General features: G+C 43.8%; 1 protein-coding gene across 4 annotated transcripts; it reads right to left on the minus strand.

The window, feature by feature from the left end:
- Nucleotides 1–724: 724 nt before the first annotated feature.
- Nucleotides 725–17,485, minus strand: LOC103235178 (uncharacterized). Of its 4 annotated transcripts, none has more exons than XM_007997879.3 (5): nt 17,303–17,485; nt 13,560–13,650; nt 10,105–10,231; nt 9,148–9,276; nt 725–2,609 (listed from the first exon to the last, which is right to left on the minus strand). In XM_007997879.3, the coding sequence occupies exons 2-5, from the start codon at nt 13,572–13,574 to the stop codon at nt 1,084–1,086; spliced, it is 1,797 nt and encodes a 598-aa protein (XP_007996070.3). In that variant the 5' UTR covers nt 13,575–13,650; nt 17,303–17,485; the 3' UTR covers nt 725–1,083. The 4 variants fall into 4 exon arrangements, with proteins under 4 accessions (XP_007996070.3, XP_072872119.1, XP_072872118.1 ...); XM_073016018.1 differs by lacking the exon at nt 17,303–17,485 and adding an exon at nt 11,600–11,697; XM_073016017.1 differs by lacking the exon at nt 17,303–17,485 and adding an exon at nt 11,547–11,697.
- Between the last annotated feature and the right edge of the window lie 6,732 nt (nt 17,486–24,217).

Consider the following 24,217-nt stretch of genomic DNA (forward strand, 5'->3'; position numbering starts at 1 on the left):
GAACTGATAGTAAAGTTTTTCCCATGCTCATTGGATTTCTAAGGTTTCTCCCCAGTACAAATTATTCTGTTCCCCAACTTCTGATCCTCAGATAAAATCCTTGTCACACACATTACATTTGTGTGCCTTTGCCCCAAGATATATTAGATACTAATATCTAATGAGTAGTGAGCATACTTTTAAAACACTGCTACATTCATTGAATTTGCAAGTATGATCTCTTTGGTGAGTCCTGAGTTTAGGGCCATGCTTAAAAGCCTTGCTACATTCAGTACATTTGGAAGGTTCTCTCCAGTATGAACTATCTGATGATTAACGAAGTGTGAGCCTCCAGTAAAGGCTTTGCCACACTCATGACATCTGTAGGATTTCTCTCCAGTCTGAATTCTCCCATGATTTACACACAAGGTGTGAATTTTGACTGAAGGCCTTGCCACACACATTTGTAAGGCTTCTCTCCAGTACAAATCCTACGATGACTTTCGAGATGTGAATTTTGACTGAAGACTTTGCCACATACATCATATTCATACGGTTTCTCTCCAGTATGGATGATCTGATGTATAGTGAGGTGAGAGGCCTGGGTAAAGGTTTTTCCACACTCCTCACACTTGTAAGGTTTCTCTCCAGCATGGATTTTTTGGTGAATCCTGATGTCCGCCCATTGTTTAAACGCCTTGCTGCGTTTGGTACATCTGTATGACTTCTCTCTAGTATGAATACTCTCATGATGTCTAAGTTGGGGCCGCTTCATATAAGCCTTCCCACACTCATTACATTTGCAAGGTTTCTCTCCAGTATGAATTACCTGATGGTTAGTTAGGATTGAATGCCCAATAAAGATTTTACCACACTCATTACACTTGTAAGGTTTCTCTCCAGTGTGAGTTCTCTGATGGTCCACCAGACTTGAATTTTGAATAAATGCCTTTCCACATTAATTACATTCGTTTGGTTTCTCCCCAGAATGAATCCTGTGATGTTTCACAATTTTGAACTCTGAAAAAAAGCCTTGCCCCACTCATTACATTTTTAAGGTCTCTCTCCAGTTAAGTTTGAGTGCATGCTAAAGGCTTTGCCACACTAATTACACTTGTAAGGTTTCTCTCCAGTGTGAATTCTCTGATGATTTTCAAAGTATGAATTTTGACTGAACCCTTTGCCACATATATCACATTTATATGGTTTCTGTCCAGTATGGATTCTCTGATGTCTAGTAAGGTGGAACATTCTATTAAAGGTCTTGCCACACTCATTACATCTGTAAGGTTTCTCTCCAGTATGAATTCTATGATGACTTGCTAGGTTTCCAATTTGCCTGAAACCTTTGCCACATATATCACATTTAAATGTTTTCTGTCCAGTATGGATTCTCTGATGTCTAGTAAGTTGGGATCTGTAATTAAAGGTCTTGCTACACTCATTACATCTGTAAGGTTTCTCTCTAGTGTGAATTCTCTGATGATTTTCAAGGTATGAATTTTGACTGAAACCCTTGCCACATATATCACATTTATATGGTTTCTGTCCGGTATGGATTCTCTGATGTCTAGTAAGGTGGGACCTGTAATTAAAGGTCTTGCCACACTCATTACATCTGTAAGGTTTCTCTCCTGTATGAATTCTATGATGACTTGCTAGGTTTGCAATTTGCCTGAAACCTTTGCCACATATATCACATTTATATGGTTTCTGTCCAGTATGGATTCTCTGATGTCTAGTAAGGTGGAACATCCTATTAAAGGTCTTGCCACACTCATTACATCTGTAAGGTTTCTCTCCTGTATGAATTATATGATGACTTGCTAGGTTTCCAATTTGCCTGAAACCTTTGCCACATATATCACATTTATATGGTTTCTGTCCAGTATGGATTCTCTGATGTGTAGTAAGATTGAACGTCTGATTGAAGGTCTTGCCACACTCATTACATCTGTAAGGTTTCTCTCCAGTATGAATTCTGTGATGACTTGCTAGGTTTGCAATTCGCCTGAAACCTTTGCCACATATATCACATTTATGTGGTTTCTGTCCAGTATGGATTCGCTGATGTATAGTAAGGTTGGACCTCTGATGAAAGGCCTTGCCACAATCACTACATTTGTAAGGTTTTTCCCTAATGTATGCTTTCTGGTCTTGTGTGAGTGATGAAGGATGCATAAAATCATTTCTATACATATTAGAAATGCTGGTGTTGACACGAGGAAGATTTGTTTGAAGTAATGAAACTGAGGAGCCACTGGTGACAGACTTCTCAATTTGATTACATTCGTAAATTTTCCTTTCAGTCTGATATCCCTGTAGTTCAGCCAGATGCGACCAAAAGCTTAGTTCAAGCTGATTTTCAACTGGTTTGTTTCCTGCATTCCTTCCATCACCTTGATCTCTTCTTCCAGTGATGTTTTTAATTGCAGGTATTTCTCTGTAATTTCTTTCATCATTGTGACACTGACACTCAAAGTCATGAATATTTTGCTGCATTTCCCTGAAGTAAAAATCCTTGATGTCATGGATTTCATGTCTTTCCAACATCACTGCTTGGAATACTTTTTCTGTGCTATTGTTCTGTTTTGGTGGTGATTTCTTGATCATATGTGTAGGAGAGACGTCTACAAGATATTTAAAAAACAGGTTTTCTATTAACTACAGTTGGCAAATCAGTAGTTCATATTGAAAAAGATATTGGCCGGGCGCAGTGGCTCACACCTGTAATCCCAGCACTTTAGGAGGCCAAGGCGGGTGGATCACGAGGTCAGGAGATCGAGGCCATCCTGGCCAACATGGTGAAACCCCATCTTTACTAAAATACAAAAAATTAGCCAGGTGTGGTGGCACGTGCCTGTAGTCCCAGCTACTAGGGAGGCTGAGGCAGGGGAATCACTTGAACCCAGGAGGTAGAGGTTGCAGTGAGCCAGGATTGTGCCACTGCACTCCAGGCTGGTGACAGAGCAAGACTCCATCTCAAAAAAAAAAAGAGAGAAAGAGGGAAGAGAGAAAGAAAAAGATATTATACCAAAAATAGTATTTATACTGAACAGTTATAAAATTTTCAACCATGATCTTCAAATTTTTAGGAACAGGATTTTTAATAAAGAAAAAGTGATTACATGTAATGCAAATTAATTTTAGGGAAATGCAGTTTCAAATGGCCTATGACCCAAACATTTGTGTTGTGCAAACTTATGTTAACTCTAAAAAGGCGGGGGGCAGGCTGTACAAGAAGCATGGCACCAGCAGCTCCTTCTGGTGAGGGCCTCAGGCTGCTTCCACTCATGGCAGAAGGCAAAGGGAAGACGGCATGTGCAGAGATCACATGGCAAGAGAGGAAGAAAGGGGAGGAGGCGCCAGGCTCTTTTCAACAGCCAGCTCTCACGGGAAGTAACAGGATAAGAACTCATTCATTACCTCAAGTACAGCACCAAGCCTTTCGTGAACGGTCCACTCTCATGATCCAAACACCTACCATTAGCCCCCATATCCAACACTGGGGATCAAATTTCAACATGAGATTTGGAGGGGACAAACATCCCCTCCAAACTATAGTAGTAACCTTATAAAGAAAATAAGTAAATGACCCACAGTGGGTAATGGCTTATACTGAAGAGAGCTGTTAGTGAATGCAAAGTGCAGAAACATTTCCTGGCAGTGCACGGAGACCCATGGAGCCAGGTTTTCAGCAACATAGCAGCACATAAGGAGCAGAGAATAACAAGACAGCACCAAGAAGTGGATTGACAGGAACCAAGTGAACGTTACAGAAAATTCAGATGGAAAGAAAGGTGGAGAACAAAACAGTCATGTATTAACTGAAGAATGCGACTTGCAGAACTTCAGAAATTTGTAGAAAATACAGGTGATATACATAACAGTGGAGAAGTCCTTGAAGTATAAGAAATGAGACAGGTTTCCTGTAAAATACTGTGAGATATTTAAATATTAATTTAGTATACTAAGATGGATGTGACAAGTCTAGATAAGCAGCATAATTTTTACAAAATAATGTATGGAGGACATAAAAATTCAGTGACATTTAACCCAAACCCAACAAGTTATGATTAGACAATTGAAAATAAAGGAATGTTATCTTCTATAACAAATTATGTCAAGTCAATGTAATGGTATTTCTGAAAATAAGGCATTGAATTAATTGTAAAAAGTATATTCTCAACAATAAAAAAAAATTTAAGGAAGAAAAAGAAAAAGAAGTGTATTCTTAAGACAGAAAATCCCCCAATTTAGAAGCTATAACAAATTAGCCTGACACTTTAATAATAGATATTAAGTCAGGTGAAACAAAAATAAACAACAATTTAGACAATATTTTCAATATATTCTGGAGTTTATGCAGATTTTAAGGAAACTGCTACTAAGCCATTCCCTCAAACTAAAGAAGGAAAGCTTGTAAAATATATTTAAAAATGCATTCCCCAATACAAAGCCCTATTATATTGTAGACATAAAACAATCACTAAACTCATCAAAATATGGACTGCTGATTAAATAAAAACAAGTTCATTTACAATATATAGAAATGTACTATAGTAAATGTAGCACTGGCTTAAACAAGACAAGGTACGGTAGACATAAAGAAGGTAGGCATCATTCAGTTTCATAAGCTCCCTCGAGATGCTTCACAAAGAGAAGACCTACAAAGAGACTTAGACTCCCACACAATAATAGTGGGAGATTTTAACACCCCACTGTCAATATTAGACAGATCAATGAGACAGAAAATTAACAAGGATATCCAGGACTTGAACTCAGCTCTGGACCAAGCAGGCCTAATAGACATCTACAAAACTCTCCACCCCAAATCAACAGAATATACACTCTTCTCAGCACCACATGGCACTTATTCTAAAATTGACCACATAATTGGAAGTAAAACACTTCTCAGCAAATGCAAAAGAATGGAAATCATAACAAACAGTCTCTCAGACCACAGTGCAATCAAATTAGAACTCAGGATTAAGAAACTCACTCAAAACCGCACAACTACATGGAAACTGAACAACCTGCTCCTGAATGACTACTGGGTAAATAACAAAATGAAGGCAGAAATAAAGATGTTCTTTGAAACCAGTGAGAACAAAGACACAACGTACCAGAATCTCCGGGACACATTTAAAGCAGTATGTAGAGGGAAATTTATAGCACTAAATGCCCACAAGAGAAAGCGTGAAAGATCTAAAATCAACACCCTAACATCATAATTAAAAGAATTAGAGAAGCAAGAGCAGAGAAATTCAAAAGCTAGCAGAAGACAAGAAATAACTAAGATCAGAGCAGAATTGAAGGAGATAGAAACACAAAAAAATCCTTCAAAAACCAGATGAATCCAGGAGCTCGTTTTCTGAAAGATTAACAAAATAGGTAGACCACTAGCCAGACTAATACAGAAGAAAAGAGAGAAGAATCAAATAGATGCAATAAAAAATGATAAAGGGGATATCATCACCGATTCCACAGAAATACAAACTACCATCAGAGAATACTATAAACACCTCTATGCAAATAAACTAGAAAATCTAGAAGAAATGGATAAATTCCTGGACACATACACCCTCCCAAGACTAAACCAGGAAGAAGTCGAATCCCTGAAGAGACCAATAACAAGTTCTGAAATTGAGGCGGTAATTAATAGCCTACCAACCAAAAAAAGTCCAGGACCAGACGGATTCACAGCCGAATTCTACCAGTGGTACAAAGAGGAGCTGGTACCATTCCTTCTGAAACTATTCCAAACAGAAAAAGAGGGAATCCTCCCTAACTCATTTTATGAGGCCAGCATCATCCTGATACCAAAATCTGGCAGAGACACAACAAAAAAGGAAAATTTCAGGCCAATATCCTTGATGAACATCGATGTGAAAATCCTCAATAAAATAGAGGCAAACTGAATGCAGCAGCACATCAAAAAGCTTATCCACCATGATCATGTCAGCTTCATCCCTGGGATGCAAGGCTGGTTCAACAAATGCAAATCAATAAATGTAACCCATCACATAAACAGAACCAATGACAAAAACCACATGATTATCTCAATAGAATGCAGAAAAGGCCTTCGACAAAATTCAACAGCCTTCATGCTAACAACTCTCAATAAACTAGGTATTGATGGAATGTATCTCAAAATAATGAGAGTTATTTTTGACAAACCCATAGCCAATATCATACCAAATGGGCAAAAACTGGAAGCATTCCCTTTGAAAACAGGCACAAGACAAGGATATCCTCTCTCACCACTCCTATTCAACACAGTACTGGCAGTTCTGGCCAGGGCAATCGGGCTAGAGAGAGAAATAAAGGGTATTCAATTAGGAAAAGAGGAAGTCAAATTGTCTCTGTTTGCAGATGACATGATTGTATATTTAGAAAACCCCATTGTCTCAGCCCAATATCTCCTTAAGCTGATAAGCAACTTCAGCTAAGTCTCAGGATACAAAATCAATATGCAAAAATCACAAGCATTCCTATACACCGATAACAGACAGACAGCCAAATCATGAGTGAACTTGTATTCACAACTGCTACAAAGAGAATAAAATACCTAGGAACACAATACAAGGGACATGAAGGACCTCTTCAAGGAGAACTACAAACCACTGCTCAAGGAAATAAGAGAGGACACAAACAAATGGACAAACATTCCATGCTCATGGATAGGAAGAATCAATATTGTGAAAATGGCCATACTGCCCAAAGTAATTTATAGATTCAATGCTATCCCCGTCAAGCTACCACTGACTTTCTTCATAGAATTGGAAAAAACTATTTTAAATTTCATATGGAACCAAAAAAGACCCTGTATAGCCAAGACAATCCTAAGCAAAAAGAACAATGCCGGAGGCATTATGCTACCTGACTTCAAAGTATACTACAAGGCTACAGTAACCAAAACAGCATGGTACTGGGACTTCAAAGTATACTACAAGGCTACAGTAACCAAAACAGCATGGTACTGGTACCAAAACAAAGATATAGACCAATGGAACAGAACAGAGGCCTCAGAAATAATGCCACACATCTACGTCCATCTGATCTTTGACAAACCTGACAAAAACAAGCAATGGAGAAAGGATTCCCTATTTAATAAATGATGTTGGGAAAACTGGATAGCCATATGCAGAAAGCTGAAACTGGATCCCTTCATTACACCTTATACAAAAATTAACTCAAGATGGATTAAAGTCTTAAACATAGGACCTAAAACCATAAAAACCCTAGAAGAAAACTAGGCAATACAATTCACAACATAGGCATGGGCAAAGACTTCATAACTAAAACACCAAAAGCAATGGCAACAAAAGCCAAAATTGACAAATGGGATCTAATTAAACTGAAGAACTTCTGCACAGCAAAAGAAACTATCATCAGAGTGAACAGGCAACCTACAGAATGGGAGAAAATTTTTGCAATCTATCCATCTGACAAAGGGCTAATATCTAGAATCTACAAAGAACTTAAACAAATTTACAAGAAAATAACAACCCCATCAAAAAGTGGGTGAAGGATATGAACAGACACTTCTCAAGAGAAGACATTTATGTGGTCAACAAACATATGAAAAAAAGCTCATCATCACTGGTCATTAGAGAAATGAAAATCAAAACCACAGTGAGATACCATCTCACACCAGTTAGAATGGTGACCATTAAAAAGTCAGGAAATAATAGATGCTGGAAAGGATGTGGAGGAATAGAAATGCTTTTACATTGTTGGTGGGAGTGTAAATTAGTTTAACCACTGTGGAAGACAGTGTGGCGATTCCTCAAGGATCTAAAACTAGAAATACCATTTGACCCAGCAATCCCATTACTGGGTATATACCGAAACGATTATAAATCATTCTACTATAAAGACATATGCACACATATGTTTATTGTGGCCCTGTTCACAATAGCAAAGACTTGGCACCAACCCAAATGCCCATCAATGATAGACTGAATAAAGAAAATGTGGCACATATACACCATGGAATTCTATGCAGCCATAAAAAAGGATGAATCCTGTCCTTTGCAGGGACATGGATGAAGCTGGAAACCATCATTCTCAGCAAACTAACACAATAGAAAATCAAACAGTACATATTCTCACTCATAAGTGGGAGTTGAACAATGAGAACACATGGACACAAGGAGGGGAACATCACATACCAGGACCTGTTGGGGGTTGGGGAGCTAGGGGAGAGATAGCATTAGAAGAAATATCTAATATAGATGACGGGTTGATGGGTGCAGCAAACCACCATGGCACATGTATACCTATGTAACAAACCTGCATGTTTTGCACATGCACCCCAAAACTTAAAAGTATAAAAAAAAATACAAAAATTAGCCAGGTGTGGTGGTGTGCACCTGTAGTTCCAGCTATTCTGGAGGCTGAGGCAGAAGAATCACTTGAACCTGGGAGGCAGAGGTTCCAGTGAGTTGAGATCTTGCCACTGCATCACACACAGCCTGGGCAAAAAAAAAAAGGACCTCTCTGTCTAATGCCATTCCAGTACTAAGTAAACAATCCCAGAAAACCCAGTGTACTCCCCTGTTGCACACATTGCAATCTGTGGCAAAAGCAGAACAAAATAAATGACTGAGGCTGAAAGACTTCAACAGGCAGAGAGGGCTGGAGACAGCATCTTGAGGTTTCCAGAGCCCCAGATGCAAAGGAGGAGTTGCCAATGTTTTCCCATCAACTGATTAGGCCTCCCAAGTACAGGAAATGGGGCAAAACCTGAATACGTCAAGGAGGCAGGTCTATGGAGGCCTCAGCTCTGATCTGTATAGACAGAGAACTGAGCATCAGATGGAGTCAGGTACAGGAGAGATCACAGGAGACCCCTTTGACACAACCCTCCCTGTGCCCCTCAGAGTGAAGAAACCAAAGAGGTCACAGAAGCCACATGACAAGGTGCTGTCCATCATGATAAAGACTTTGCCTTTGTCACTGTTTGAGCTGCAGCACCATGGAAGAGTGAAAGGATAAACTGTTACATGTCAGAAGAGCCCAGGGATAAATGGGGGCAAATAAAAGTTTCCATTGAGAGCTCACAGGATTTAAACCCTTTTTGTCCCATAGAACTCTTCAACTCAGAAAGAGTTACCCGACTACTAACGGTGCAGCTTCCTCTCTGTCCATTTGAGCTCTTACCTGTGTTCACACCTTTGATGCGTTCCCAACCATTTGATGTTTTTGTTATTCTCACTTCACTCTCCACAGTCCAGGGCTCTTTCCCTTGCCCCAACATGGAGATAATACTCATTTCAGAAAGAGAGATTCCTGCTTAGAAAAAGAAAGGAATGTGATGTGCTGTGGCTTTTACAGAATCTCAGCCCTTTGTTTAGAGGAGGAGAGAGGACATTACAAATGGATCTAGAAAAATGTTTCACAAATTCACCCACTGAATGCCTCCTTCTGAATGTTTAGGGAACATGGTAAGATACGGACATCAAGCTGTCCTCTAAGAAGTACTAAATCACAAGCAAAGGGATAGAAAACAGCAAAGTGGGTTTTTTTTACTTTTTCTTTTTCTTTTTTTTTTTTTTTTTTTGAGATGGAGTTTCACTCTTGTTGCCCAGGCTGGAGTACAGTGGCGCAATCTCTGTTCACTGCAACCTCCGCCTCCCGGGTTCAAGTGATTCTCCTGCCTCAGCCTCCCAAGTAGCTGGGATTACAGGCGCTTGGCACCATGCCTGTCTATTTTTTGTATTTTTAGTAGAGATGGTGTTTCACCATGTTGGCCAGGCTAGTCTCAAACTCCTGACCTCAAGTGATCCACCCGCCTTGGCCTCCCAAAGTGCTGGGATTACAGGTGTGAGCCACCGTGCCCAGCCCAAAGTAGATATTTTTAAAGTCTACCATAGGATTTATTTCTGCTTAAGATCTGGAACCACCAATGACATATCTTGAAGTGGGTAGATCATTTGAAAATGGGATAATTAATGAAAATGGGTTAAGTCCAGATGCTGCACTATTAAGCTTTTCATCTGAGAATTAACATAACTTCAATCTTAATTGAGCAATGCAGGGGCTCCCAAGAGGCACACAAGGTAACACGCAGAGATACAGCAGAGCAGATCCCAGCTTCTGGAGGGGCATTATCCTCACCCAGGGAGACCAGGTTCCTGTAGTTCTCCAACATCACGTCCCTGTACAAAGCCCTCTGAGCAGGGTCCAGGCATTTCCACTCCTCCTGAGAGAATTCGATGGCCACATCCCTGAATGTCAACCTTCCCTGATATGAAAAAACACATTTCACCAAGAAGTCATGGGTAGAGCTATTATCTTCACACAAAACGACAAAAAGAGAGGTATAAGTCAATTTAGTTTAAATGAACATTCTGGGGAAATCCATGGAAAGGTATTTTCAGGCAAACTGTGTCTGAAAAACACTTTTTACCAAGCACATATGGGAGAGTTATCATCTTTACATAAAAAGAGAAGAGGAGAGAATTGTACCGATTTACTGAAGGGAGAGTTCTGGCAGACCCATGCTAACGTATTTTGGGGCATTTAGGGATGTTAGGAAGAACATTAGGTATGTCTCCCTAATTGCATTTTATTAAACACTCTTCTGTAAGAGCTTATGATATCTTCTAAATAAGTGTAGATTTCTCTTTCTGTAGACAATGGAAGAAACATAGAAATAAAAAATCAACACATGGCTATCTCTATAGTAGTGCTAGATATTATGTTTGACACACAGTGATATTCAGTATCTAGATGAGCCAGAAGAGGTGTGTTGTCTTCAGAGATGACAATGTCCACGGTGGCTTTAAAGAAAGAAAGGTCAGAATCTAAAAAGTGTGGCCGGGTGTGGTGGCTCACGTCTGTAAACCCAGCACTTTGGGAAGCCGAGGCGGGCGATCACGAGGTCAAGAGATCAAGATCATACTGGCCAACATGGTGAAACCCTGTCTCTACTAAAAATACAAAAATTAGCTGGGCATGGTGGTGCACGCCTGTAATCCCAGCTACTCAGGAGGCTGAGGCAGGACAATCACTTGAACCTGGGAGGTGGAGGTTGCAGTGAGCCGAGATCACGCCACTGCACTCCAGCCTGGGCAACAGAGTAAGACTCCATCTCAAAAAAAATAAATAAATAAAATAAAATAAAAAATAAAAATACAAAACTGATTCATGAAATGGTGACGTGTCTTCTATAAAAGCCATAGGATTGTGCATCCATACATTCATGCACACACACATACAAAACTGTAAATTAACAAAGAGAAAACATGCCTCTCAATGACGTATTTTTTATGACTTTTTTCATTATCATTTTTCCTCATGTGCATTTCAGCATCTTGGGGACAGGAAAGTGTGTAAGTTGTATTTAACTTAGTTTGTCAACATTATGTTATATACGGCCGATAAAAGAATGGTAAAAACATGAAAAAATATTTAAAGCTTTAACTTCAATCCCTATGGAATAGTTATAGTCAAACTACAAATAAAATTCTATCCATTTAAATTTAAATATTTAGGCTGGGCGCAGTGGCTCACGCCTGTAATCCCAGCACTTTGGGAGACTGAGGCGGGTGGATCACCTGAGGTCAAGAGTTCGAGACCAGCCTGGGCAACATGGTGAAATGGCAGGCACCTGTAGTCCCAGCTACTCGGGAGGCTGAGGCAGGAAAATCGCTTGAACCCTGGAGGCAGAGGTTGCAGTGAGCCGAGATCGCGCCACTGTACTCCAGCCTGGGTAACAAAAAAACAAAAAACAAAACAAAACAACAACAACAAAAAAAAAACAAAAAACAAAAAATGAATTAAAAGCCTGAACGTAAGATCTAAAATGATAAAACTCCTAGAAGAAAGTGTAGGAGAAAAGGTTTGTGAAACTGAATTTGGCAGTGATTTCTAAGATAGGACACCAAAGACACAGGCAAGAAAAGCAAAAATATCCAAATGGGACTACATCAAACTTACAAACATCTCTGCACCAAAAGAATCAAGAGACTGAAAAGCAACCTCTGAAAGAAGGACGTGCTGAAAATGACTTAAATAATCTCCTGCTATTAGAGATTTAGATTGTTTTCTGGCCGGGAGAGGTGGCTCATGCATGTAATCCCAACGCTTTGGGAGGCCAAGGCGGGTGGATCACCTGAGGTCAGGAGTTCAAGACCAGCATGGCCAACATGGTAAAACCCTGTCTCTACTAAAAATACAAAAATTAGCCCAGCGTGGTGGCAGGCACCTGTAATCCCAGCTACTTGGGGGGCCGAGGCAGGAGAATCGCTTGAACCCTGGAGGCAGAGGTTGTAGTGAGCTGAGATCGCACCATCGCACTCCAGCCTAGGGGATAAGAGCAAGACTTCGTCTCAAAAAAAAAAGAAAGATTTAGATTGATTTCATATTTTAAAATTGGTGGAGCCAGGCATGGTGGCTCACGCCGGTAATCCCAGCATTTTGGGAGGCCAAGGCAGATGGATCACCTGAGTTTGGGAGTTTGAGACCAGCCTGACCAACATGGAGAAACCCCATCTCTACTAAAAATACAAAATTAGCCAGGCATGGTGACACACGCCTGTCATCCCAGCTACTCCAGAGGCTGAGGCAGGAGAATTGCTTGAACCTGGGAGGTGGAGGTTACAGTGAGCCAAGATTGCACCATTGCACTCCAGCCCGGGCAACAAGAGTGAAACTCCATCTCAAAACAAAACAAAACAAAAAAATCAGTAGTAGAATAAAACACCCTCCCCTCAATAAGGTGTTTCTGAACTTTCCATTCCATTCCAAATCATAACAGTTCTGGAGCCAAAAACATAGATTCATGTATTTATCTTCGAATGCATTATTAAATCAGACAAACAACATGCCAGAATTCCCCTTATCAGCCTCCTTTTCTGGAGTTTACCAGGTACTTGTGCACATTAGTACGTGACTTCCATGTGCAGCTTCTCTACTCCTGATCCACAGAGACCTCACAGTGCATCCAGATGTGGCCGCTAAACAATCCGCGTTGCCTAACAGTCCTGACACCACGGGGCCCACACACCATGGCCATCCATGTCTGGGTGTGAGCCCTTCCCAGGACCATGCCCAGTAGGGCCTCTTCCCAAGTTCATATCACTGGGTCACAGGCAATGGAATGTAAGTGAAATGAGAGGGACTGAGGGAAGGCACAGGTGAGTGCGAGCAAACATGTCAGGCAGGACGCTTCAGACTCAGAGAAGATTTGCAACTCCAAAGAATGAAATTTCGGAAAGGAAAGAGAAACAGAATAAGCTGGGCATGATGGCTCACACCTGTAATCCCAGCACTTTGGGAGGCCAAGGCGGGTGAATCACAAGGTCAGGAATTGGAGACCAGCTTGGCCAACATGGTGAAACCCCCATCTCTACTAAAAATGCAAAAAATTAGCTGGGCGTGGTGGCGGGTGCCTGTAATTACAGCTACTTGGGAGGCTGAGGTAGGAGAATCACTTGAACCCGGGAGGTAGAGGTTGCAGTAAGCCAAGATCACAACACTGCACTCCAGCCTGGGTGACAGTGTGAGACTCTCTCAAAAAAAAAAAAAAAAAAAGGAAACAGAACAATCCACCGAGAATATCATTTTACCTGAGGAAGAGCCATCCCTGTCTCCTCTTTCCTTCCTCTTTCTTCTCTTCTGGACTTCTTCCTCAGGCCACATGAGTCTTTAAAGGTTAATCTGGAATGTGAAAAAGAAGTTATTTAATGCCTAGAATGAACACACCCGCTCCCTGGGCCATGACCATACACACAGGGAAGACCTCACCCCGTGCAAAGACAGTCCTCTGCCACCGACTGCACCAGGAGTGATGGAGGAAAAAGAAACTTGTAGGAAGACCAACAGGTGAGTCTGTAACCCCTTTCTTCAGAACCCCCTCTCCTCCTAGAGAAGCTGACATGCACGCTGCAGCGGTGGGGAGCTGGGCTGGACTGAGCTCCCCTTCAGGGCGCACACCTGGCCTTGGGCAAACCTCATGCAGAGCACAGCCACCCTCACATCTCTGTAGATCCCAGGCTGAGCTTAGCCCTCAGAAATGGAGGACACAGTCTGTAATCCCAGCACTTTGGGAGGCCGAGACGGGTGAATCACCTGAGGTCAGGAGTTCGATACCAGCCTGGCCAACATGGTGAAACCCTGTCTCTACTAAAAATACAAAAATTAGCCGGATGTGGTGGCGCACACCTGTAGTCCCAGCTACTCGGGAGGCTGAGGCAGGAGAATCACTTGAACCCAGGAGGCGGAGTTTGCAGTGAACTGAGATTGCCCCATTGCACTCCAGTCTGGGTGACAGCAAGTGAGACTCTATCTAAAACGTTTTTTAAAAAGAAATGGAGGACACAAAGCCTTAGTATCAATGCTGGACACAGATTAGAATCAGCTGGGGTAACGTAACTACTATCAAGGCTGGACTCCAACCCCATTACATTAATGGAAATCTCAGGTAAAGAGGTATAAGAGTTTTATTTGCAAAACAACTCAGTACTCTCAAGTCAAACCAGGATTGAGCTCTACTCAGAGGGAGTGTGAAATAACAAGAAATATATTTTTGGTCTCTGCCCCTGGTTCCTGGGACATAGATCCTAAACCCCTCACAGAAACGGGTGTTAGGAGAATCTTTTGTTCTTATACGTGGTCTTTGACCCCGCATCCTTGCACAAAGCTCCTAAATCCTTGGAATTTCCTGCATGATAGGAGTGTCTTTGGTCTAATGAGGCAAGTCTTGGTGGGCTCCTGGATAGAGCCAGTTGCCAGAAAGACTAAGCCATGATTAGAAGCTTGGAAATTTCAGCTCCATCACTCATTTCCCAAAGAGTGGAACAGGCTGAAGATTGAGTTAATAATCTCTCATGCCTACAGGATGAAGCCTCAATAAAAATTCCTGATCTATAGAGTCTGGAGAGCTTTCTGGTTGACAAACACATCTGAATGCCAGGAGGGTGGTACACCCAAATCCACAAGGACAGAAGCTCCTGTGCTCAGAACACTCTCAGCCCCCACCATATGTATCTCTTCATCTGGCTGCTCATGGCTATCATTTATGATATCCTTTATTCATACACCAAATCCTCACTTGATCTTATTAACAGATTCTTGGAAACAGGAACTTTAAGTGAAATGGCAACTTTTTTCCTCATCAACATAGAAAATGGCATTGAATGGCCAGGTGCAGTGGCTCATGCTGTAATCCCAGCACTTTGGCAGGCCAAGGAGGGCGGATCAAGAGGTCAGGAGATCGAGACCAACCTGGCCAATATGGTGAAACCCCGTCTCTACTAAAAATACAAAAATTAGCTGGGCATGGCAGCACGTGTCTGTAATGCCAGCTACTCGGGAGGCTGAGGCAGGAGAATCACTTGAACCCAAGAGGTGGAGGTTGCAATGAGTGGAGACCGCAACACTGCACTCCAGCCTGGCGACACAGCTAGACTCCATCTCAAAATAATAATAATAGGCCGGGCGCAATGGCTCAAGCCTGTAATCCCAGCACTTTGGGAGGCCGAGACGGGCGGATCACGAGGTCAGGAGATCGAGACCATCCTGGCTAACACAGTGAAACCCCGTCTCTACTAAAAAAAAATACAAAAAACTAGCTGGGCGAGGTGGCGGGCGCCTGTAGTCGCAGCTACTCGGGAGCCTGAGGCAGGAGAATGGCATAAACCCGGGAGGCGGAGCTTGCAGTGAGCCGAGATCATGCCACTGCACTCCAGCCTGGGCGACAGAGCGAGACTCTGTCTCAAAAAAATATATAATAATAATAATAATGACATTGAACGAAACAACGTTATTTGAGGACCTGCTATAAATCATTTCATTCATGACCCAGTTTCCAAGAACCTATAGAAAACATTAAGCGAGGACTGACTACAAAAAAAATCAGTAAACATAAGTAAGTGCTTCCAGCAGTTCTGTGAGCTGTCCTCACAAATTAATCAAACCCAAAGAGGGAGTCATGGGAGCCCCAATATATAGGTCAGTTTTAAGGACAGGTGACAATCTATTACTTTTGATTGATGTCTGAAGTGGCGGCAGGGCAGGGCGGAGGGGGGGGGGGGTGGTCTTGTGGGACTAAGACCTTAACCTGTTGGATCTGACTCTAACTCCAGGTGCACAGTGTCAGAATTGAATTGAATTATAGGACACGCAGCTGGTGTCCACTGAAGAACTGCCTAGTGTGTAGGGAAAAAAACTCCCACACATTTGCTGTCAGAAGTGTTCCATGTTGGCTGGGCGCAGTGGCTCATGCCTGTAATCCCAGCCCTTTGGGAGGCCAAGGCAGGTGGATCACCTGAGGTCACGGGTTCGAGACCAGCCTGGCCAACATGGTGAAACCCCCGTCTCTACTGAAAATACAAAAATTAGCCGGGCCTGGTGGCGCATGCCTGTAATCCCAGCTACTCGGAGGCTGAGACAGGAGAATCGCTTGAACGTGGGAGGTGGAGGTTGCAGTGAGCCGACGTCGCACCACTGCACTCCAGCCTGGGTAACAGAGGGGGACACTCGTTCTCAAAAAAAAATTAAAAAAAAGGATACTGGGTGTCACAGGACAGGCCGAGGTCACCTTCTCCACCATGGGTGTCACAGAACAAGCCCAGCTCACCTTCCCACCACGGGAGGTGACTGCCTGGAAGGGTGTGGGAGCTGAAGGCCCTCCCTGAGAAAGATTTCAGGTGAGAAAGACAGAGATGGCATCTTAGGACAGGGGTGGGGTCTGCAGAATCCCAGAACCAAGGTAAGGAACCGGCCCCTCCGGACTGAGGCTGCAGCGCTGCGCACCAAGGGCCGACAAGGGCGAGTCTTGAAGAACCGGATAGACCTGAACCCACCTTGCAGGTGAAGGCTCTAAAAAGTGCCCCCGGCTGGGCGCAGTGGCTCACGCCTGTAATCCCAGCACTTTGGGAGGCCGAGGCGGGCGGATCACGAGGTCAGCAGATCAAGACCATCCTGGCTAACACGGTGAAATCCCCTCTCTACTAAAAAAAAAAAAAAAAAAAAAATCAGCTGGGCGTGGTGGCGGGCGCCCGCAGTACCAGCTACTTGGGAGGCAGAATGGCGTGAACCCGGGAGGCGGAGCTTTCAGTGAGCCGAGATCTCGCCACTGCGCTCCAGTCTGGGCGACACAGCGAGACTCCGTCTCAGAAAAAAAAAAAAAAAAGTGCCCTCCTGCGTGGCGGGAAGAAAAATCGGTAAAGGATTTTAGGCAGCAAAAGACGCGAAAGGCCATGTTTACCTAGCGCAAGGCAGAAAGACCAGATTCAGGAAGTAGCCTTAGAGGGACTTTAACCCAAAGGGAAAGCGATCCCCGCACTCTCGCAGCAACGTCAGAATTTACCTGGGGTGGAGGGCGCGGTGCGGGCATTTTAAGATCTGTAGGATCCTCTCCAGATCCGGCAGATGGAAGAAGGGGGACTGCGAAGCGCAGATTTAATCTGGAGAGAGCGAAACTCACGCTCTGCGGCGCAGCCTTCACTCCCCGCGATCCGCTTCCGGGTTTGCAGAAAACCGCGCGCAGCTGAGACTGGGCGGCTTGCGGGCGGGGAAGGGGCGGGGCCTGGCCGGGGAGAGTCGGGCAGGGGGCGGGGCCGGAGAGGACTGAGGTGTCCTAGGGGCGGGGCCTAGGAGGGGCGCGACCAGCACAGGGAGGGAGCCGGGGAGAAAACGGGGCCTGGACAGTCAGGGGGCGGGGCCGGGAGGGACCAAAGGAGGGCAAGTGGGAGCCTGCGTTCCCAGAGCGTCCCTATTTTCTGGGTTTGGGAACACTTAAGTCTATTTCGTGTCCTGAGGAGCAGTTTTGCTTTCTGCTTATTTTAAGTTAATGTTTCAATTTTAAGGTAAACCGTTAGAATTATGTGGGCCATCGCTATTGGAAACAAGATATTTTCGTAAGTTGCAAACTTAAATTGCTCTACTATTTTTAAAAAGTTACTGCTTTTTCTAAAGCAAGAGTTAATGTCACGGTATTAGCCCTCCTCGCTCCACACCCCAGGTATTTACCATATGAAAATCTCTACAACTGTGCACAGGTCTGACTCTCTCCCTCCATGGTGAATGGGTGTAGAATATGGAGGGGACTGTGTTAAGTTCTGTTGCCAGGTGTCTTGAAATTACTTACACATTCTGCCCAGGCAGAGTTTTGCATTTCACATTCTAGTTTGCATACCCTTCACAGACATTTTCAGGGCTTTTTAGTTAAGCTTAAATTAATTCAAATTGCAGAAACTTTCGAGGATTCAATCTACCCCAGACCGACACCCCCAGAGATGCCAGATCCCCACCCAGAGTTGCTTCAGTCTCACTAGTAGCTCTTCTGTCCTACCTGCTGGCAGAAATAACCATTTCAACATAAACCATTTCAACTTCTGTCCCATTCGCTGGCAAAGATATCTTTTAACGTACTTTAACGTATTAACGTATTAACCATTTCAACTTTTCTTTGCCCAAGATTCCTATTCCCATGGTCAGGTTGGGATCTACCCTCAGTAATAACTACGGTGGCCCAGGGGATTGTAATCTGTGTGCAGCATTGAGCACCAAGGCTCTGTGTTCTGTGTTTCTGATTACATTTTTCAGCTCTAAAATTTCTGTTTCTCCTTTATAGCTTTTGTCTCTTTATTGGTAGTCTCATTTTGCTCGTATGACTTGTTTTCCTAATTTCCTGTGGTTGTCTTATGTGTGCTCTCTTAATTCATTGACCATCTTGTGACTCTTATTTTCAATTCTTTGTCTGATAATTCACACATCTTCATCTCTTTAGTGTCAGTTTGTGGTGGTTTCATTTGTTCCTTTGTGTGGATCATGTTTCCTTATCTTCTTAAATGTCTTGTTATCTTGGCACCTCAGCATTTCACTAATCAGCCACTCCTACTTTTTTATTTCTGGCTTCCTTCAGGGAAGACATTCTCTATTCAGCCTGACTAGAGATTCTGGAGACCTCTGAAGCCTTTTCTGGGAATGTGTCGTCTCTGGGCTTTTGCTTGTAGTTACCTAAGATTTACCAGTCTTTCTTCAGGAACGCTCCTGTTCACAGCCTGCAATTCTGCAGTCCCTGTGTTTTCATGGTAAGCTGTGGTCTGGTTCTCCACCTAGTGTCTGCGTACGTTACTGCAGACTCTGGTTTATGTTGATTGCCTTTCCCTGACCTGGCATCCTGTCACTTTCAGTGTTTATGTTCAACCAAGACAGAAACTTGTCCCTCAGGCAGTGCCCTGAAAAGTCAGGATATTAGATGGACCTTTCCATACTTTCCCTACCCTTTGAGAAATCTAGAGTCGGTGGTTTCATCACAGTGATACCCCGTGATGCCAGGGTAGGACCTCTATCAGTAAGTGTCTCCAATTTTCCTACTGGGCATTTATTAAGAGTTCCAGGCTGGGCTCAGTGGCTCACGCTCAGCACTTTGGGAGGGTGAGGTAGGTGGATCACTTCAGGTCAGGCGTTCGAGACCAGCACAGCCAACATGGTGAAACTCTGTCTCTACTAAAAATACAAAAAATTAGCTGGGTGTGACGGCATGCACCTGTAATCCCATCTACTCAGGAGGCTGAGGCAGGAGAATCGCTTGAACCCAGGAGGTAGAGGTTGCAGTGAGTCGAGATCTCGCCACTGCACTCCAGCCTGGGTGACAGAGTGAGACTTGGTCTCAAAAAAAAAAAAAAAAAAAAAAAAAAAAAGTCCAACCACTTACGTGGTGTCTAGATTTCTTACAAAGGCAGTTGGTAAATGTGTTATTACTAGATGTGTGTCTTCATAATGGAGATAGTGTTTGGGACTTCCTATTCCTCTGTCGTATTGACATCACCAATTCAGCGGTTTTGTAATTTATTTACATAGGTCTGGAAATGTATTTTAATTAGGTGCCATAGCATATTTTCTATTGGAAATATAGGATGTGGTGTGTGTGTGTGTGTCTGTGTGTGTGTGTGTGTGTGTTTAATGAGAGCTACTTTAAAAAGAAGATTGTTTTCATTATACTGTTACTATTTCTTTTTTCTTTTTTATTTTTTTTGACGGAGTCTCGCTCTGTCACCCAGGCTAGAGTGCAGTGGCACGATCTCAGCTCACTGCAACCTCCGCCTCCTGGGTTGAAGTGATTCTCCTGCATCAGCCTCCCGAGTAGCTGAGATTACAGGTGCATGCCACCATGACTGGCTAATTTTCATATTTTAAGTAGAGACGGGGGTTTCACCATGTTGGCCAGGCTGGTGTCGATCTCTTGACCTTGTGATCCACCTACTTGGGACTCCTAAAGTTCTGAGATTACAGGTGTGAGCCACCGCCCCCAGTCCTATTGTTACTAGTTTTTTACGTAAACGACATTGTTTTTCTATGTTACGGTCATGTCTTCTGTTAGTTTTAACAAATAGATCTCTTTATTCCCTTTCCCGCCCCCTGATTTTCCACCCTTTTCCTTTTTACTGGTCCCTGCTCAGCCATTCTGGACAGTGGTGTTTCCTGGAGCCCTGGCCAGCCCCCTTTTCACCATCTTAATTAAAGGAAATATATCCCATGTTTACTGGTGATCATGATATCTGGTATAATTTTATTGCTTTAATGTTTGATTGTGATAATTTTTTTTTTCCAAATTTCCTTTTCGGACTGATTTTTAATGACCCAATAATTTTTTGAGGTAAGTACTGCTGCTAAACATATTTTTCTTCTAAATCAGTTAAATTAATACGTAATACTAAAAAACTGTCTAATTGTTTGTTATGGTTTTATTAGTGGAATAAACTAATAAACGCCATTGGGCTTTTGTTAATGCCTAAATATCTGAATTTCGTTGCATAAACTTGTACTTTTTTTTTTTTAGATATGTGTGTTTAATAGATATTGGAGTTCAAGTTTTGTTTTTTTGTTTTTTTTTGTTTTTGAGACAGAGTCTTGCTCTGTCACCCAGGCTGGAGTGCAGTGGCATGATCTCAGCTCACTGCAAGCTCTGCCTCCTGGGTTCACACCATTCTCCTGCCTCAGCCTCCCGAGTAGCTGGGACTACAGGCACCCGCCACCACGCCCGGCTAATTTTTTTTTTTTTGGTAGTAGAGATGGGGTTTTACCATGTTAGCCAGGATGGTCTCCATCTCCTGACCTCGTGATCTGCCCGTCTCGGCCTCCCAAAGTGCTGAGATTACAGGTGTGAGCCACCGGCCCCGGCCTGAGTTCAGGTTTCTATATGGTACTTTTATGTTATACCATTTTTTAATAGTTTTAATTTTTTTATTTTTGAGACAGGCTGGAATATGATGTCTATCATAGCTCACAGCAGCCTCAAAATTCTGGGTTCAAGAGATCCTCCCCCTCAGCCTCCTGAGTATCTGGGACTACAGGCATGTACCACCATCCCCAGCTCATTTTTAAATTTGTTTTGTAGAGATGATGTCTTGCTTTGTTGCCCAGACTGGTCTTGAACTCCTGAGCTCAAGTGATCTGCCCGCCTCAGCCTCCCAAAGTGCTGGGATTACAACCATGAGCCACAACAGCTTGTTGTACAATTTTTAGTAGTTTGATATACAGTAGTGTTTATAAACTACATTAAGTGCAATTTGTACATTTCCAGTGTCCCAAACTTGCTGAAATGCACATGAGGAAAAGTGGTGATTTTTAAAAATCATTGACAAAAGTGAGTCCTTGAGACACAACTCTTCTTATTTAATTGTGTGTACATGTGATGTGCGTGCATTAGTGTATGGAGGCAGAAGCCCATGGTTTTTATCAAGGACACATCATCCTGTGAAATAAGTTTTGTATTTTTTTAACAATTGAAATTATATCTTAAATGTTTTCCATGGCCTTAAATTTGTTCTCTGCTATCACATGACTGACTTAATCGTAAGAGTAGTAAAGGTCTTATGGATGTCGATGTGTGTGTGTATGTAATGACCTTTTATGCAGCTCCATGTTGGTACCCTTGAACTATTTCAACTTTTCTCACTGAGGTAACCTACTGTCAATTTACTTGTGAAGCTGTAAAATACAAAAATTATACAAAAATTAGCCGAGTGTGCTGGCAGGCACCTGTAATCCCAACTCTCTGGGAGGCTGAGGCAGGAGAATCGCTTGAACCCAGGAGGTGGAGGTTGCAGTGAGTTGAGATCATGCCATTGCATTCCAGCCTGGGCGACAAGAGCAGGACTCCGTCTTAAAAAAAGAAGAAGAAGAAGAAAAAAAAAACAAAAAAGTTCACGTGTTTAAGAATATAGGAAAAACTGATTCAGTTTCTTCTACTATTTTCTCACAACACAGAACGCTACTGTTAGCCGAGAGGTACTGGGTTTTCCCACACACACCAAGCAAGCAATCCTGCCACACACACCAGGTGCGTGTTCTCTCATTCCGTTCCATTCTGACACTATCTGCCTGGACACGGCATCAGATCCCACACTTTGAGGGCTCAGTCCCACAATAGTGCACACATTTCAATGCCAGTCTCAAGCACAGGTTGTGACCTGTGCTTACTGATCAGATATAAATCCTGGAGCCCCTTGACCCCACTCCTTGGGTTCAAAGAATTTGCTAGAGTGGTTCACAAATACAGGGAAACATTTCACATAGATTTACCTATTATAAAGGATATTACAAAGTTGACAGATGAACAGTCAGATGGAAGGGATCAGTGAGGTGAGGCATGGGAGAAGGGGCGTTGAGCCTTGGTGCCCTCCCTGGGTGCACCACACTGCAGGAGCCTCCAAGTGTTCAGCTATCCAGAAGCTCCTCTGAATCCTCTCCTTTTGGGTTGTTATGGAGCCTTCATTACATATGCATGATTGCTTATATTACTGCCATTGGTTACACTTTTAGATAGGCTAAGTGATTTTGTTTGTTTTTGTTTGTTTGTTTGTTTCGTTGAGACGAAGTCTCACTCTGTCACCCAGGCTGGAGTGCAATGGAGCGATCTCGGTTCATTGCAACCTCCGCCTCCCGGGTTCAGGCCCCGCCCCTGCCCCGCCCACCCTATGCTCTCAGTCACTCCCGACGCCTGGCCTTTCCCCCCCGCAACCCGCCCCTTTGCCCCAGTCCGCCGAGGCCCCGCCCCCAGCCGCCGGCTCCGTTTACTGCACGGGCAGTTTCTTGCAAACCCGGAAGCAGATCCCTTGGAGTGAAGGCTGTTCCTCGCCGCGTGAGTTTCCCTCTATCTAGATTAAACCTGCGTTTCGGAGTCCCCTGCATTTCCGTACACGATGTCCAGGGGTTCCTATAGCCCTTGAAGTCCCCGCACGGCTCCCTCCATTCCGAGTAAATTCAGACGTTGTCGCGAGACTCTGGGGGTCGCATCGCTTTGGGTTAAAATCACACAGGCTGGTCCTGCCTGCGGTATTTCGGCTTTCAGACCATGCAGACGCCTCCTTTCCTGCGCCGTTCCCTGCTTAAAACCCTTTGCTGACCTCTACCCCTGCGCACTGTGAAGTCCTCATCCGCGAAGTGGGTGCAGGATTTTGCCGTCCCCTACCCTCGCCCTAGTCGGCTACTGGAGCTCAGCGCCGCAGCCCCAGTCCCGGGGAGGCCGCGTCCTCTGCCTGGTTCTGGGATCCTGCAGACCGTACCGCTCTCCTAAGGCGCCGTCGTCCCCCACCTCCCTCCTCCTCGTGCCGGGCCCTGCTGCTCCCCAGGCCTGCCCTTCGCAGTCACCGCTTCCCCTGAGCCCGCGCTGGGGAGGTGCCCGGGGCTTGTCCTGTGACACCCGGTGTTCTTGCCTGCCCAGCTCCACCTGCTGGAAAATGTGCTCCTCCAGGATGCAGGCGTCTTACTCCACACCCTCCCTGTGAATGTGTGGGCCAAGGGGATCCGGAGATAGAGAAAGGGGCTGAGAGAAAAGCAGAGAAACGGAGACAGAGGAAAGAATGAGGGAAACCAATAAACATGGCAAAGTAGAGGATGGGTCGGGATTTGCAAAGAGACAGTAAGGGTGAAAGAAGTCGCTGAGAAAGTAACAGCATGGAGAAACAACTGGAGAAATGTAGAGAAAAGCCCGATGTCTAGAGAGATGAAGGACGGCAAGGTAGGGAGAGGGGCAGCTCCTCTGACAGAGAGTGGGGGAGAGAAGGGGGGATTTGGAGCCAGGACAGACAGCAGCGTGGTGCTGGGACAGAAAGAGGGGGCAGCTGGTGACAGAGCAGAGGGAGAACCACAGCAGAGGGAGACCTGGGATCTGGGGGTGCCAGAGAGTGGGGACAAGGAGGTGAGACAGGGAAGAGGGCATTTAACAGAGCAGAGATAAGGGAAGAAAGACGCAAAAATATATGGAGATTGGGGA

The sequence above is a fragment of the Chlorocebus sabaeus genome, chromosome 6 (genome assembly GCF_047675955.1).
Source record: "Chlorocebus sabaeus isolate Y175 chromosome 6, mChlSab1.0.hap1, whole genome shotgun sequence".
In the NCBI taxonomy this organism is placed as follows: Eukaryota; Metazoa; Chordata; class Mammalia; order Primates; family Cercopithecidae; genus Chlorocebus; species Chlorocebus sabaeus.